Source organism: Neltuma alba, unplaced genomic scaffold, assembly GCF_004799145.2.
Source record: "Neltuma alba isolate B1F8T4 unplaced genomic scaffold, ASM479914v2 tig00006102_pilon, whole genome shotgun sequence".
In the NCBI taxonomy this organism is placed as follows: Eukaryota; Viridiplantae; Streptophyta; class Magnoliopsida; order Fabales; family Fabaceae; genus Neltuma; species Neltuma alba.
The window spans coordinates 70,931-88,068 of NW_021634349.1; the positions used below are offsets into that span (position 1 = coordinate 70,931).

Genomic DNA, 17,138 nt, shown 5'->3' on the forward strand with positions numbered 1-17,138 from the left:
TGACGTGCGTGCAGTGTCATGACTCATGAGTAGAGCTCTTAATCATGGACACTTAAGGGATGTTTAGATAGAAACCAAACCATAATTTCAGAAGTGCTTATACAGTTTACGAAATAAATACGTGGAGGAGTTTGTCTTATTTTGTGAAAAAAGTGCTTCTGAAACTATAGTTTGGATATTGCCAAACACCCCCTTAATCACTAAAAAATAATTTAAGGGATGCTGTGTGGTATAAGCATGGAAGATGCATTATCAAAAATCCATGTGTACTGCTGTGGGTTCAACCAACAAAGAGGCTGGACATGTATACTACGAGAGCGAGTTTGACCCTATAACATGCTATGGTGTTAAGAGAGGCATCGCTGAAGTTAAGATTTTGACTCGTAACATGTAATGATCGCTCGCATGAAACTCTTTCCATTATCATAAAAACATACTTGGGTAAAGTCAGGTTCAGTGGTTAATTGCCTTATTCTTGAATTGGGGGTGAGCCCATCCTTTTTTTATAAAATTTCTTCGCCAAAAAAGGAAAAAAGAATTCATCTGTACTGGATAAAAGGCTTTCAACTCGTGTCCTCATGGGGATAAAACGAAAGTGCACATCCAAATCTTTTGAAAAGGTTGATTGATCAAGGATCATTAGAGTCATTTAAATGCTTTTTTATTATTATTGCGAAAGAATCATTAATATAAATGTTTTCAGTTATTTAATATGGTATGGCCAATATTATATTATACTACCCCATCATTAATATAAGATTTAGTTTAGCTTTTAATTTGATCATAAATATAAGACCCAAATTCGACTTGTTTTTCACATCTATCAGTTTTTTCTAAAGCAGCTACTGTAAATTATAATAGTTACATATGTTAAAAGTTCTATTAAATAACAGTTTTAGCTAATACATATGATCAGTAAAGGTATTCTATGAAGGATAACACCTATTTATTATAAATAACTGATTTAACTAATTTTTCTAATATTCCTAAATTAGTTAACCAGATTTGATGTTAAGGACAGGAGATGATGACATACTACATTTAGTCCTATTAAGAGTTAATTGACTAATTTAGGTAGATTAAGAAAAATAGTTAAGCTAGTTATTTGTAATAAATAAGTATTATCTTTCCTAAAATATTCTTGTTAATTATGGCTAGAATTATCATTATTATAAGGGTTATCTTGATTAAACATGAGAGATAAAATAGATTGATTTTATATTTAAAACCAAAATAAAAATCAAACAAATTTTTATATTAAGAACATGAGGTAGTAATATAAAATGTGTGATCAATACTCCTCTTGTCTTATTTATAGAATAGAGAGAGAAGATTTTTTTGTCCTATTTACAAGGCATTGAGAAGATTTTTTTATATGCATGTATAATTTTCCCATTCATTTATTATTGTATTGATTTTGTTTATATAAAGTATAATGTATATTAAATAGGAATAAAATTAAAAAATTGTTTAATTTTAAATAAAAGTTAATAAAATTTAAGATTTTTCTTGACCTGTATAAAATATATTAAAAATGATTTATAAATAGAATCAGAACACTATATAGATTCATGTCATAAGAATTCACACGTCAAGAGTAATGTCATTGGTCCTGAATTTCGTGTAAACATGAACTCATAATTGCTGTTTCCGTTTAATTATAATAAAACAACAAATCAATAAAAAACAGAGTATGATGCGCTATTCATTAATTTTGTTTGCCGACAGATGCGCTATTAATTAATCAATCAATAAATTTCAAATAATTACAAACTACCAATCAGGTAAAAACAGAATTATTAAATCATTAATATATTACTTTTAGTTCTTAATATAAAAGTTAGTTTGATATTTGATTTGGTTATAAATATAAGACTCAATCCACTCTGTATTTATCTATTTTTTTAAGATAATTCTTATAATAGTTCTATATATTTCATCAAATGATAGTTCAAGACTTCCAGCTAATACATATAATTAATAAAAATATTGGGAAAATATATCTGCAGGTCCTTATAGTTTCACACAATTTTTAATTAGATCCCTGAGCTTTTTTTCTTTTTTTTTAAATCCTTATTGTTTTAACCGTTTGTGACGTTAATCCTTACTGTTAATTTAAGACTAACAGAGCCCTGAAGTGTTTATTTGGGGGGAGGTGGCTGATATTACTCTGTTTGCCGGGCGTTTGACGTATATGCATCGACCTGGATCGCCATTGTGAGGAAGGAGAAAGAGAACATCGACGATTTGCTGTAGTGAAGAATGAGGAGAGAAGGTCGTTGACTTGTCGTCACACTCTTTTACTTCTCATTCTTTGAACTCGCCATCAAATAGGTAAGGGATCTGGTTCTTCTTCCTCTCATTGGCTTTTGATTCTTCAAATTTGGATTCTTCTCATTCTTTGAACACACTTTCTGAGTGCTTAATCAAAAGGGCTAAGTACATTTGTGTTGCTCAAAGTTTTGGTCGGGATCAGACGATAGGATTGTATCAGATTTGGTATTGCTTCTGACTCTTCTTACTCTTCCTGTGTAGATAAAAAAATGTCTCAAAATGAATGTGGGGATCTATTGCTATTTAATCGATTGATGCTTGCTTGGGTTTGATTTGAAGGTCGTGATAGTTTTCTTTCTGTTTTTTTCGAGATCATTTATTGCTTCTTTTTTACCATAGAGACGTGATTAACTGGACATATATGTTGCAGCTTTACCCAGTTTCCTACCTGTATGAGTAAGATAAAAATACTAAAAAGCACTTGTGCTTAAATTATCAGCAACCAAGCTCACTGATCTTGCACTTAAATTATCAAGAGCCAAGCATCAAGCTTCCTACACAGCAAAACAAAGCACATTACACATTCAAAACTATCACTCTGATGCAATCCTCCTGTCCAACGCCAATCAAAACTTTGAGCAACTCGAATCTATTTATGTCTCTTGCTTAAGTGCCGAGAAAGCGTTTTCAAAGAATGAGAAGAATATTTTTTGCTGGTCAATTAAAGAATGAGAAGAATCTAATTTAAAGAATCAAAAGCCCACAAGAGGAAGAAGAACGAGATCACTTACCTATTCGATTGCGAGAAGCCAGTGAGTTTGGCGACCAATCGACGACCTTCTCTTCCCCCTTCCTCACGAATCTGCGTTGTGTGGAACTAGATCGTTTGCTTTGTTTTTTTTTCCAAATATTGTGCCCCGTAAGCAGAGCCATCAGCGACCTCCCTGCAAATAAACGGTGTCATAGCACTGTTAGTCCTAAATTAACGGGAAGGACTAACGTCACAAACTGAACAAATAGTAAGGATTCAATAAAAAGAAAAAAAAGTTAAGGGACCTAATTAAAAATGGGATAAAACTACAAGGACCTGCATATATATTTTCCCAAAAATATTTAACAAATAATTAATTTAATTAATTTTTTAATCTATTTGAATTGGTCAAATTTTTATACAGGAGGTATTTTTTTTATTGTAATATGCTCTTTTTTTTTTAGCTCCCTCGTCACTGCAAACAGATCTATTTCCGCAAGGGGGAGGTAGTCACGCACCGACACTCCCGTCAGCTTCCAGTCGACCTCTCAGGCGAATTCCATTACTACGTAGATCGGGACAAAATTTTTGCCAATGCCATTCTTTTATTTTATCCTTTTTTATACTACTTCTGGTTCTAATAATAAAATTCTATAATTAAAATTAGAAGTAGTATAATACTCTTTCAGTTTTTGAATTAATGTTAGTTATATACTTTTCCGGTCTCAAATATAAAACCCTTATACACGTATAAGGGTCTTATATTTAGAACAGTATAAAATTTATTTTATGTATTTATTAATTTTTTAAAATTAATCATATTAATATTTCTCAATAATCATTAAGTAGAAGAGAGAAAAAGTAAATTAGGTAAGATTACTGGAATATTTTAAAAAATTCATATTAATTAATTTAACTAATATTTTTAATCTATTCACATATAGAGGAGTAGATTTTAACAAGTTTTAATGGACCACCAATCAAGCAATCATCCATATGTTATTTTTCAAGGGAAGTTCGCGTAAAAACATTTTTTTTACTGTCAGTCTTAAAAAAACACTTCTCTGATCTTATTTATAGGGTAGAGAGAATATATTTTTTGATCTTATTTATATGATATTTAGAGAAATTTTTTATATAGATATATAATTTTTATTTTTCATTTATTATTGTGTTAACTTTGTTTATATGTGAAATAATATATTTAAATAGATATAAAATTAGAAAACTGTTGAATTTTAAATGAAAGTTAATAAAATTTAAAATTTTTTATTTGTGTGAAACATATTAAAAGAACCTATAAATAAAATTAAAAGAGTATAGGTTTTTATTTCTTTTAATTTTTCAAGTTTATAATTTTTAAATAAGAAAATTTTAATGTCATCAACGGCGTTGGATTTTTTTTGTTTTTTAATTTACCAGCGAAGCCCACGAAATCATAAAAGCGCGTGACGTCGCCGTTCCTCACTCGTTATATTAATTCGATCCTTTCGGTCTCTCCTCATCAATTCATTGTGACCTTCATTTTCTCGGCCTCTGCCGCTGCTTTGAGCCGTCGACGCGCCAATTCAAAACTGTCGCAACTCTCATGGCGTCCCAGAACAAGTCCGCTGGATGTGGATCTGGATCTTCTCCCGCAGCCGCTAATGGCGACGTTTCTCCTCCGCGCAAGGTAGCATTGATCACCGGCATCACCGGTCAAGATGGTTCCTACCTCACTGAATTCCTCCTCAACAAAGGCTACGAAGTCCATGGCCTTATTCGCCGATCCTCTAACTTCAACACCCAACGAATCAATCACATCTACATCGATCCCCACAACACCCACAAGGCACGAATGAAGCTTCATTATGCCGATCTCACAGATGCCTCTTCCCTCCGTCGATGGCTCGACACAATCCTCCCCGACGAGGTTTACAATCTCGCTGCCCAGTCGCATGTCGCCGTTTCCTTCGAGATCCCCGATTACACCGCCGATGTTGTCGCCACTGGTGCGCTCCGACTCTTGGAGGCTGTTCGATCTCACATCGCCGCCACCGGTCGTAGCCATATTCGCTATTACCAGGCCGGATCATCCGAAATGTTCGGTTCCACCCCACCTCCGCAGTCGGAGACTTCCCCATTTCATCCTCGGTCTCCTTATGCAGCGTCGAAATGCGCCGCGCATTGGTACACCGTCAATTATCGCGAGGCTTATGGGCTTTTTGCCTGCAATGGGATACTCTTCAACCACGAATCGCCGAGGCGAGGTGAGAATTTCGTGACCCGGAAGATCACGCGTGCTGTGGGTCGGATCAAGATAGGCTTGCAGCGCAAATTGTTCTTAGGGAATTTGCAGGCTTCGAGGGATTGGGGCTTTGCTGGGGATTATGTGGAGGCTATGTGGATGATGCTGCAGCAGGATAAGGCGGACGATTACGTTGTGGCCACGGAGGAATCCCACACGGTGGAGGAGTTCTTGGAGGTTGCATTTGGCTACGTGAGTTTGAATTGGAGGGATCATGTGGAGATTGACAAGAGGTACTTCAGGCCTGCGGAGGTTGACAATCTCAAGGGAGACTCAAGCAAAGCTAGGAAAGTGCTTGGGTGGAAGCCTCGGGTGGGATTTGAGCAATTGGTAAAGATGATGGTGGACGAGGACATTGAATTGGCCAAGAGGGAGAAGGTGCTTGTTGATGCTGGTTACTTGGATGCTCAGCAGCAACCTTGATCTGTAGTAATGGGAATTCAACCTTTTCTCATATGGTTTTAGACAAAATGCTTCTTAGAAGTTCAGCCTATGATAGGTTTTAGACTTTTTAAGATATACAATGCAGTTCTTTGAATGATTTACCATAGATGACAGTTTGATCGGCTGAGTGATTTTCTTTTGTTCAACTTCCTCTCACAGTATGGATTATCCAAATTATAATCCCATTTTCTCAATGTCAGTTCATCCGTTATCGCAAGAAAAAGAAATTAGCTCTTTGTTGTTTTGTTTACTTTTCTTCAATTGGTTCTTGATCGCTAGTGTGTTCTCCATCTTCTCTCAGGAACAGTGCCTTTTCAACCATGTACACACACACACACATTAAATTTAATCTTCGTGAGCGATAAGAAAATGCTTTTACTTGTGGAGGATGGAAAAAAATATGATAACAGCAACCTCAAATGTCAGAGCAGGAATATTGGCGTGGCCCCGGTCACAACTCACAGGAAAGGCAAGTTGGTTCAGGTCCCGTATATCCGCAGCTTAGCCGTCATCCTCATCAATTCATGCAACAATCGAAGCAACCAGATTGCTCGCAGATCATCACAAGCACTATCACTTTGTGCTGAAAATTGGGAACCATCAATTGATTAGTATGGGAATTGAGCACCCTGAATTGATTGGTATAAAAGATTCAAGTTTTAGAAAATATGAATATGTGTCAAGCAAATTTATTAACTATGTATATATAAAAAAGAAAATGAATGACGAAGGATGGGGAATGAAAACAATGCTTATATCCATGTCAAAAATGTAATAAAAGGATAATAAGACATGCACGTATAATGATGATAAATACATACATGTCACTTAATAAAAGAAACTATGACATAATTTGGTTTTTTATGTTTTATTTCCTCAATTCCGTTTCTGTACTTTTTTGAGTGCGCTCAATTCCGTTTGTGTAGGATAAAAGGTGCTGAGTTTTTCCCCCACTCTTACAAAGTGCATGATGCAAAATTTTTTCCATATTAAATTTAATTTTATTTAATTTTTAACGAACATTCAGCTGTCTCAATATTTTATTATACGTTGTTCAAATTATCTTTAATTTTCTGTACACCAAAAAAATAAAATTCTTGAACAACAATTACCTATAATTTTATTCTAAATATAAGGATAAAGGGGACAAATTAATTGAACTTACATGTTAATAATTCTTTTTTCATAGCATAGAAAAAATCTAATTAATTTTATCGTTAAAAGAAAGATATATTGCAATATATCAATCTTAGTGACAGAACATTGAATAAGAAAAGTCAGACATAATTGTTTAAAAAGTTAGAGGACATTTTTATCATTCAACCGTTGGCGGAGGGGCGTTTGATATTCTAAACTGTTGTGTGAAGCAATATTACCCTCACATGTGTCATCGAAAAAGGAAAAAAATAAAAATTAGGCAAGATAAATTAAGAGGATGATTTTAATTATTTTAAGGGGAATATTACTCCACATAAGAGTTTCGGAAACCAGATGCAACTTTGTGAATAGTTGAAGGGCAAAAATGCCCTTTAACTCGTGTTTAAAAAACAAATGATTCGATATCATTTAACCGAACTTCAAGGAAAATTACTAAAATTTTCTATCACTCTTGCAAATGAAATGTTGGTAAACTAAATTATGATCTAGCTGGGAAAAAGAAATCTGCAATATGAAATAATCACTCTACATCTGGTTACATGTGACATGTCGAATCAAAAGGCGACATGGTCTCTTGCCGTTTTGTACTTACACAACAAATAAGGAGTCGGTGCGGCAGCAAAGCTCCCTTATGCAGAAGCATGGCAACATGGATCGAGCGTGCCACGGACTTGTATCTCAAGTTCTAAACTAATAGCAAATTTCATGCCGTTCATCCAAAACAAGGCTTTTAGCAATTTAGCCAAACATCTTATCCAACCATTCAAGTCAGATATGGAAGGGAAACCCCAAGTTCAACAAGAACGTGGAAATCCTCTGACGTATACAGGAAGCAAACGCGGCAGTCAAACTATTCTTCTGAAGGTGGATTTCTAATCAAACCTGTCTGCAAATTAGGTGAGTTGGATAAGATTTCTTGGTCAGTTTTAGTAATTGTAAAAGGCTTAATAGATGATCTGAGAGATTCTGGGCCTTCTGCTGTAATTCTTTTGCACAGAGCATCACAATTACTGATAACTTCAGTCAACCGTCCTTTAAGCTCTCCAATTTCCACCTGCAATGCATGTACTGCACACGAGTTCCAATACAAAAGTTATAATCTCTTCGCTTGCAGTGGTAAGCAGAACTCATATAATGTCAGTCACAGTTAATTAGTTCTTCACCCATACCGTGTAAACAGTATACTATAACAGACACGCAGATGAGTTTAAGATTTTGCCATTCAGTGCGATTCTTCAACTCATACGAGCATGAATGTTGTGAAGGAAGTTCAAAGATTTTGACACGCAATGGTAAAAGACCAGCAGTGTCAGGCAAAGGGTAGACTGGCCAATTAATCAGTGCAACCAGCACATGTAAACATTATGACGGAAATGCAGATGAATCTAATTTTATATGAGTCGGCTACCAAAAGCTCCATGAAAAACATAATTGAGCGGCAGTTTTTCTTTTCATTCAATGGATTCTGAAGCATAATGTGTTACTTTGATGTCATGCAGCCCAGTATTCTCCATAATACTAGATGTTGATTGATCAATTACCTTCAGATAGGTGTTGTGAAGCGGTCTTCATTGTAGATACTGAGTGGTTAAATCGCTGAAGAAGTTTAACTGCCAAAGCATCTGCAACTTCTATTTTATTTTCTATCTCCTCCTGCAAGAATCTTCATTAGTCTTGCTGGCTTGCATGAGACGGTGTCATAGCATTTACATGCCAATTTTTCCAACGTGATAATAATGTCTTCCAATTGATACAAACAATGACAGCGGGTAACGAGTGGTTAAAAAACATTAACATCAGCATAAAAATTATTGGAGCCTCAATCCAAGATAAGAATTTCTGGTTCTGACATAACTTCTTAAACTTTCCAAATAGCATGGCTACCAAAATGCACTAATCATACTATATAACTGATTAGTTTATTGTTGGTGATGATTCAAAAGGCCTCCCTTGCATTCAAAACAAGAAAATCGGTCCCTCAAGTTTTAAAACTGGATTTCTTTCTCTAAACAGTAGTAACTCAAATGCCAAGTCGGACTTCTCCAAAGTTAATAGGCTAGTTCCCATTTATCCCTAATGCCAACACGCTAAATACAGGAAAATTGACACGGTGTTTAAGATTTGCGTCACTAAGGGGAAAATAGACAAAATGACCTATTTCTTGGGGTTTAAAGAGTTTGATTGGGAAGGAAGAGAGGGAGGGAGGGAGATTAGCTTCAAAAGTTGAAGGAGTTACTTGCAAGTAAACTAAAATTCAAGGGATTCTCTGATTGAAATTCCAAGATTCAGGACCTTGGGCCAAAGAAATTGAATTGATGATTGATAAATCTTTCTAACTAACACTCATAAACAATGTTTACATATTAAAATGATTAGAAAGATAAACAATTTCAGGTTCAGCACGAAGTGAAGGGCGAATTAGGCCAGTTGGCGTTGTATAAGAATTCTACTAAAGCTGAACTCTATATTTATGCACACAGAAAAGCCAGGTAGGACTATTAACGTCATAGATGTTAAGCCTGCACTATTCAATAAGAGAACGGTCTAGAGAGTAAATTTGAGGTCTAGAAATACTTTACCAGCCACTGATAATTTCATTCATTGTTCTCCTTAGCGTCATCATTCCAATAATCAATATCAACACAAAACGCAAAATATCTACAGCAAGCCATATCATTCATATATCTTAAACCCCATGCAATGTATGGGAAAATATGTATGCAATTATGCATTACCAATTACCATATGATACTCAAAAAATAGAAAGAAAAAAGAAACACAATGTATTACGATAAAACAGTCAGTTATCAAATATAATTTCCTTTCATTGCTTGTCATGAAGTACTATTTTTTATTCGTTGTGGTGAAACTATTTTAAACAAAAATCCATATTAAACATCAGGTAAATTTCAAATCTAGATAAAAATATTTAATTCTTTTCCTTTATGATCTTCTTTTTAGCTTTTGGGAAGGATGTTTGGTAAGAAATTGAATCCAAAACTAATTGAATCTGCCAAACTATTGTGATCGACAGACCTGTCTTTTGCTTATCTTTTGAGCTTTGTCTTCCTGCCAATCACGGTACATTGAGAAGAGATCCAGTAGGATCTTCGGATTTACAATAGCTGTTTCAACCCGGAAATGCAAGCAATTAAGATTTGTCTCAATTGAACAGTTAATGGTAATAGTATCAGATAGCAGAAGGTGCCGACATCAATCTGTAGGGTAATAGATGTGGCTGGAAAACCTGAAGTGTGTGAAATAGAATGCTTTTGAAACTGAAGTAAACAATATTAGGCAGATAAGAAAAATAGAAAAGGAACCTATTACATTAATACATGGTAATAACACCAAACAAAAGTTTATCTGTCCGCAGAGGAGTTATAGATGTCTTCTGGCCTTCAGTGAGTGGGAATAACCAGACAAGTTTAAAGCCTGTGATGTCATCTTCGTTCCCTAACTTAGAGTGCGTTAATCCTCTTTCACATTTAAAAGTAAAGGACAAGCAATCCCCGCAAACTTCAATGTCTGGATGTAACATGACAAATCCATGCTTTCTTTTCCTACTTCCGAAATATGATAGGGGAATTGCCAAGACAGTAAAGTATCTTTCCTAAATTTGTTATCAGTATAATTTAAAGCTTGTGTCTTCTACTCTTGTATCAATTTCCGGGCTCATGCAACTATTAAGGAACTCTAAGAAGTCAGAAGATTAACAAATGTATGAAGTGGGTAATTCACAACTAAATTAATTTGAACTAAAACCAATGGTACCAGAGAATGTAAAAGGCAAAGCATATTTCGTTAATCACAAGAAAAACAAACTGTACAAGAAGATACAAAAGATAAGCATCCTCCGTGTACCAAGAATCCAGCTATAGCAATTAACACTCATCTCCCAGGGCGCATATTAATCTTTGAACATCTTTGCTAATTATCTTGGCAAGAATTTGCGTCCAATTTACACAAGCCTGACCCAGGATGAGCACCCAATAAGGCCATGAGTTCTAGCAATAAGCACTCCATTGCAAATACGATCTTTTTATCTATTTATTCTTTTTTGGTTTTTGAAGCCGGTTTTGTGTGTGTGTGTGTGTGTTTTGGGGTGGGGGGGGGGGAGCCTTGAGCAGTTGAGCTATGAGGACCTGCCTGGAACCGACGATGACGAAGGCTTCCTCAGTAAAATATCAGTTAAGCTACTCTCTGCCGGGGCAGACGTCAATATGGGGGATGTCTGCAACTCAACACAAGAAGCGAAAGTAAGAGTCAGGAATCCGCAAGTTGAAATCTTACCTAGAAATATAACCAAGCATGAGCCCTCTAGAGAATGAATATTCATTTTCTCGATAAAACAGAGAAAGAAAAAGAACGAAATTAGAATTTACAATTTTGAGCGACTTGAGCTTCTCCAAAATGGGGTCCGCGGCCTCCGATCGCTCTGATACGGTAGTGATTTTGTCATCTGCCCTCTGCTGCAACCATTATAAATTGAGAGAGCGAATACAGGAAAGGGAAGAAAACAAGCGAGCAATTAACAACTTAAGCAGAAATAGAATCTTGAAATCCAAAATCATAGTGAAATGGTGGGCTTGAAACAGTTCAACCTGGGAGCCTGAGAAGGTAGATTCTGAAGCGCCCATAACCAATACTTATAGGAGTGGAAGTCGAAATCAGAGCCTGCCTCTCACTGATATCGGGTAATAAGGGGATGAGATATGGGGGTGCACTATGAGGATATGCTCATGCCCTCTTCTGCGGGTTCCACTTTCACTTCGTCATCGGAAGCGCGGCTGCTAACTGCTTCAACAGAATACCTGAATGGCGAATGGGAGCATATCGATGTTCCAAGGTGTCATCGAGGGAGAAATTGTTATCTTTTCCAAAAAAAAAAAAAACGAGAGATTTAATTGTAAATATTAAATTAAATAATTAATTTAATGAAAATTAATGAAAGATAGTTCTTTTTTGCTGAAAGAATTAATGAAAGATAAATACTCGTAAGTCTCATTAACTAATTTAAATAAATTAAAAATATTTTTAAAACATTTTAATTATTTTTTTAATTTTCTCCTTTCCTCTTCTTATTAGTAAAAAAATATTAATAAAATTAATTAAAAACTATTAAATATATAAAATAAATCTAATACAGCTAGCGTCAATTCTCCGCCTACACCTACTGTTACTCTTTTTTCGGCCGAACTATTTTTACCATTTTATTTTTTACCTGCTATCGGACCAGTTTATAAGTTATTTATAAACTACTACTTCCAGTTCTAAATATAAGATCATATTTGATTTTTATTTTAGTCTTAAATATAAGATTTCAATCGACTTTCTATCTCATATTCATACAATTTTTTTTCTAAAGTAACCCTTCTAACAATGATAGTTCTAGTCAATATAATTGATTAGCAAGGATATTTTAGGAAAGACAACACATATTTAAGATAAATAACTAACTCAACTTACTTTCTTAATCTCTTTAAATTAGTTAACTGGCTCTTATAATTAAAATGGGAGATAATACTTTTTAACAATAATTTGTGCAATACGAATAATAGTTTTATCTCAACTCTGACGTAGGAGGTGTTTGGCAAAACCAAAACTAAGGTTTCAGAATCATTTTTTCACAAAACGAAATAACCTCCTCCACATATTTATTTCGTAATCCGTAAAAGTACTTCTGAAACTATGATTTGATTTCTATCCAAACACTCCCGTAAAACATGTTTAGAAAGGATTTTCACCTCTGTCTAATCTCGGCGATGCATAATCTCGCTTAAATGCAAAGACGTACTTGTGCGTGGATATATTTGGGGCATTATTAGAGGTAACAGTGTTCATCAGCAGCTGAGAATCCAATCAATCCATCATTGTACTTCCCGGCAGAAAATATTGGGATTCCGGAGCCTCACCATCTGAAATCAGCAAATCACCGCCTTCGCGCTGGGCATAATTTCCCCTGCTTCTATAGCGACGAGTCATCATGCGAACTAGGAACGCTGGTTCTTCTAAAACAGCGGCGGCTAAGAAGACACCGCCGACGAGGAAATCCGCATCTAAAAGCCCGGCGAACGCACAATCCCCTCAGACCAAGCGCACCTCTACGATCAAAACTAGGCAGGCCAAGAAGAACGAGGCCTCGCCCTTACAAAACACAAGCGTTGATGAGGAACCGGAGCTATTATCTGGTAAAACTTTTCTTCCCCCAATATTTTGTTGACAATTTTTTTATGTGTGTGAATTCTCAAAAGTTATTTGTGAGTTAGAGTTATCGTTATGAAATGAAAAGCCGCAAAATTATTCAGACTTAGTCAAATATAAGGAGTGTAATTTGCGTGTCTGCCGATTCTGTGCTTCGAGTTGGAAGATTACATGTTACTGGTTTATCAGTATTTATTTGGATTGTAAGTATTCACTTTTAGCAAATTTTTCGACGTTATTACTATTCAAGTTGTCCACACTCTTTCCCGCGTTCTTCATTTTTGGGATATTCATATGACATAACAGGGGCATAATATTGGAGAACCGATTTACCCCATCTGTATGATAAGTCAGTATGGCCATCACTCTTCAAACAACAATTAAAGTGTTTTTTTCCCGAAGTCTTTTTATCTTACCTAGTTTTCATTCTTTAATTTATCAGTGTAAAATCCGATTTCTATGTATTGTTGAAATTTGTTGATTTTTATTTTATTCCCTCAACATTTGACAGATGAGGCAAAAGCAGAGGCTGATGCTTCTCAGGTGACACCAGAGACAAAAGTTGTTACAGTTGCAAAGTCAGCACCAAAGAGGACGCCAAAGAGAGCAGTGGGAAGGCCTAGGAATTCAACTAAAGCCATTACTACCCGGGAACAAGAAGAACAAGTGGAGGCAATAACTGATGAAACACCGAAAATGGATGATGTTGAAGTAGCTGAGAAATTGGAGGAGCCTTTAAATGTTAATGTAGTCAAAGCAGATGAAATTGAAAATAAGGAAGTGGACGAACAAGGTGTTGAGTTTGTTAGACAATCTGCAGGGAATGAACAACATCCCAAAGTAGGGGATGAGTGTAATGCTGATAGTGCTTGTGAGTTAGAAGAAAAGAGAAGAGACATAGTTGAAGACGTTGTATCTGCCTCCCAAGGTGTCCCTTTTTTATTGAATCAAGAAGAACCTACCATGATGGAGCACTCTGAATCTCTGGAGAATGAAGAACCCACTAGTGCAAAAGAAGGAGAACAAACAAATGAAGAGGATGGGGAAAAAGCATCAGAAAAATCAATGAATGAACAGACAACTTGTAGTGGAATTAAAGAGCTATGTGATTCTGATTCTGTCAGCATGGAAATAAAAGACCAAAGAGAGCAAGTGAAGGAAGAGGATGGAGAAAAAGAATCAGAAAAATCAATGGAAAAGGAGGGAGAAGGGGCATTAGAGAAATCCATGCAAGAGGAGACAAGTAATATTATACATAACCAGGAATCTAATACTGATTCTGTTGAGAAGGAAATGACAAACCAATTTCTGCAAGATGATGTTAAACCTGGAAAGGAGAACCCAAGTGGTGATCAAGGTGGCAAGGGTTCTGAGGAAAGGCTGAATCGTGAAGAACAAGGGGGGAAGGAGCTTGAGGCTGATCGAGGGGAGCCTCTTGAAGAAGCTGAGACATTGGATGAGGAACGCAAGGAATTGTCAACTATGGCGAAGGAGCGCAAGATTAAGAAAGAGAATGAAATATTTGTTGGTGGGCTTGATCGTGATGCTACAGAGGAAGATCTTAAAAAGGTTTTTGAGAAGATTGGGGAGATAGTTGAAGTCAGGTTGCATAAAGATTCTTCAACAAACAAAAATAAGGGCTATGCATTTGTAAAATTTTCTTGCAAGGAGCATGCAAAGAAAGCTTTGTCAGAAATCAAAAGTCCTATTGTATGTTTATCACTTTCTTTTTAATAATTCCTTTGTCTTCCCACTTTTTCTTCTCTTCCTTTTTTGCTTTGTCTCTAACCTGTCATTGTTCTTCAGATATGTGGTAAGCGATGTGGCATTGCACCCAGTGAGGATAATGACACATTATTCTTAGGAAATATATGCAATACATGGACAAAAGAAGCGGTAAGTGGATAGCAGTTTGTTCTTTTGAATACGTTAATTTTTGTGGCTTGTTTACCGATTCTCTGTAAGATATGCATGCCAGATCAAACAGAAGTTGAAGGATTATGGTGTTGAGGGTGTTGAAAACATTACACTCGTCCCAGATGTTCACCGTGAAGGATTAAGCCGGGGCTTTGCATTTCTTGAGTTCTCCTGTCATCATGATGCCATGCTTGCCTATAAGAGGCTTCAAAAGCCTGATGTAGTCTTTGGACATGCTGATCGAACTGTCAAAGTTGCCTTCGCTGAACCTGCTCGAGAGCTGGATCCAGAGATCATGGCACAGGTGAAGTCTGTCTTCGTTGATGGTCTTCCTCCTCACTGGGACGAGGGCTGCATTAGGGAGCACCTTAAAGGTTATGGTGAAATTGTACGAATTGTGCTTGCCCGGAATATGACTACTGCTAAGAGGAAAGACTTTGGATTTGTTGATTTCTCTACACATGAAGCCGCTGTAGCTTGTGTTGATGGTGTGAATAGTTCAGAATTTGTTGATGGAAAAGAAAAGGTATATCATCTAGATGTGTGGTTGCATATTATTTTTCATTATTATATCACAGTTTCTTCTTTGCTTCGTGCACTATGTTGATAGTTTTCCTTAGGTCAGGTAATTTTTGAGTGCTATAACTCACAGTAGAATGTAAGTCGTGTTTTGCATAAAGCCTATGGATAACTATATTGTTCATGGCTTGTGGATAGGGTGACTCTTTTTTTTGGTGAAATTTTTATATAAATATATAAATTCGTCATTCTTAAGAAATAGAAAATATGAAGGGAGGTCCCTCTTGATTGATTGAGCACCGTTCCTCTCTCTTTATTGCCTTCTTGCTATTTCAAGCTTAATTTTTATTGCCTTTGGTTTATTAGTTGCTTGAGTGTCATTTTGTATAGACCCAACTGACACTTTGAACTAGGCTTTCAAGTGAGGTGAACAAGAGGGCTTAAGGGTTCGTTGCCTTTTTTGCTTGAAGGCTACATTTAGTTTGATAATAAGAGCGCTCATGATTTTCAACTTTTGTCAGATAAAAGTGAGAGCTAGACTTTCAAATCCTCTGCCTAAAACACAGGCTGTCAAGGGAGGCATGTGTGGTGGGTTCCGAATTGGTCATGCTCGGGGTGGAGCTTTTCCACGATCTGGTAAGTTTTGTCATTCCTGTTAATTGGAAACTGTGATCACCTTTGCCCTTTGTTCTCATTTGTTTAATGGCAACTGCAATAGGGAGGGGTTTTGCTCGTGGAGGACATGCTGTCAACTGGGGAAATTTTAATAGGGATCGGAATTTTTATCATGGAGGATATGGTCAATTGGAAGAATGGGTTTCAGTAATGATCTTAATCTGAATAATGCTTATCCAGATTTTCATCAGAGGCAACTTGGTATAAAGAATCATTTTTCCTGTTCTTGGTTGTCATCATTGTGGCTGTTGTGTTACTTTTTTAATGTTAGGGGCCATTTCGAAATGGGAAGGAAAATGGAATAGAAAAGGACAATCGCTGTGAAATATTGATATTAGGAGTATAATAAATATCACTTATCTCACTGTTTGTGGCTTTGTGCAATGGAAAAGGAATATTTGTCCATGGTTTTCAAATGGCCTCGTTGTGTATTGATTTGAAGTCAATGCTGCTGTTTTTTTTTTTTTTTTTTAATTACTATTACTAATCATTCAAGTATTTTCAAAATTATTTTATTGCAAAGCAGGGGAACGGATGATTCCTTTGAGGGGTGGACACTATGCAGGTGCACAAGGTGCTGCAGTTGCTGGTCCATCTAGGCCTCATCTTGACAGAGCCTGGTATGGCACCCCTGAGAGAGGCCCTGGTGAACCTATTCCCCCAAGGACGCCATTCTCCCCTGAAGGACAGTTTGACAGGCCTTTTATTGGAGGCATATTGATGATCCATATTTTTATGAAGACAGTGTGCATGGGGTGAAACGGCCATTTTATATGACTGTAAGATTTTTTTTTTTTAATCAACTTTAATTTGCTTGTATATCCACATAGTTCTATTGAGATCAATTTTTAAATAAAATTCAACCTGCTTGTTTATCCACACGTTTATTTGTTTTCCATATACGTGAAA

General features: G+C 36.0%; 3 protein-coding genes across 4 annotated transcripts; 2 read left to right on the forward strand and 1 right to left on the reverse strand.

The window, feature by feature from the left end:
- Positions 1-4,534: 4,534 nt before the first annotated feature.
- LOC114749562 (GDP-mannose 4,6 dehydratase 1) lies at positions 4,535-6,006 on the forward strand. Its single transcript, XM_028938064.1, has one exon. It carries the CDS (start codon positions 4,614-4,616, stop codon positions 5,733-5,735), a length of 1,122 nt encoding a protein of 373 aa, XP_028793897.1. The 5' UTR covers positions 4,535-4,613; the 3' UTR covers positions 5,736-6,006.
- A 1,289-nt stretch (positions 6,007-7,295) lies between these two features.
- Positions 7,296-11,766, reverse strand: LOC114749563 (uncharacterized). Of its 2 annotated transcripts, none has more exons than XM_028938066.1 (6): positions 11,519-11,766; positions 11,300-11,383; positions 11,064-11,148; positions 9,951-10,039; positions 8,456-8,567; positions 7,296-7,982 (listed from the first exon to the last, which is right to left on the reverse strand). In XM_028938066.1, exons 1-6 carry the CDS (start codon positions 11,552-11,554, stop codon positions 7,765-7,767), a joined length of 624 nt encoding a protein of 207 aa, XP_028793899.1. In that variant the 5' UTR covers positions 11,555-11,766; the 3' UTR covers positions 7,296-7,764. The 2 variants fall into 2 exon arrangements, with proteins under 2 accessions (XP_028793899.1, XP_028793898.1); XM_028938065.1 differs by having other exon boundaries at positions 11,300-11,386.
- Positions 11,767-12,727: 961 nt separating this feature from the next.
- On the forward strand, positions 12,728-16,988 carry LOC114749572 (protein gar2-like). Its single transcript, XM_028938080.1, is given in 8 exon segments — positions 12,728-13,105; positions 13,630-14,828; positions 14,925-15,014; positions 15,097-15,561; positions 16,076-16,190; positions 16,273-16,359; positions 16,362-16,430; positions 16,756-16,988. Coding segments are annotated over 8 exon segments (2,463 nt in total). The 5' UTR covers positions 12,728-12,900.
- Positions 16,989-17,138: the final 150 nt, after the last annotated feature.

Bases quoted from the DNA above. Each gene is read 5' to 3' on its own strand.
- LOC114749562 (XM_028938064.1), top strand. From the start codon at position 4,614: ATGGCGTCCCAGAACAAGTCCGCTGGATGTGGATCTGGATCTTCTCCC.
- LOC114749563 (XM_028938065.1), bottom strand. From the start codon at position 11,554: ATGGGCGCTTCAGAATCTACCTTCTCAGGCTCCCAG. The intron at 11,387-11,518 runs GTTGAACTGTTT...TAATGGTTGCAG, and splicing joins CTACCTTCTCAGGCTCCCAG to CAGAGGGCAGATGACAAAAT. The intron at 8,568-9,950 runs GTCTGTCGATCA...AGATTCTTGCAG, and splicing joins AAAAGATAAGCAAAAGACAG to GAGGAGATAGAAAATAAAAT.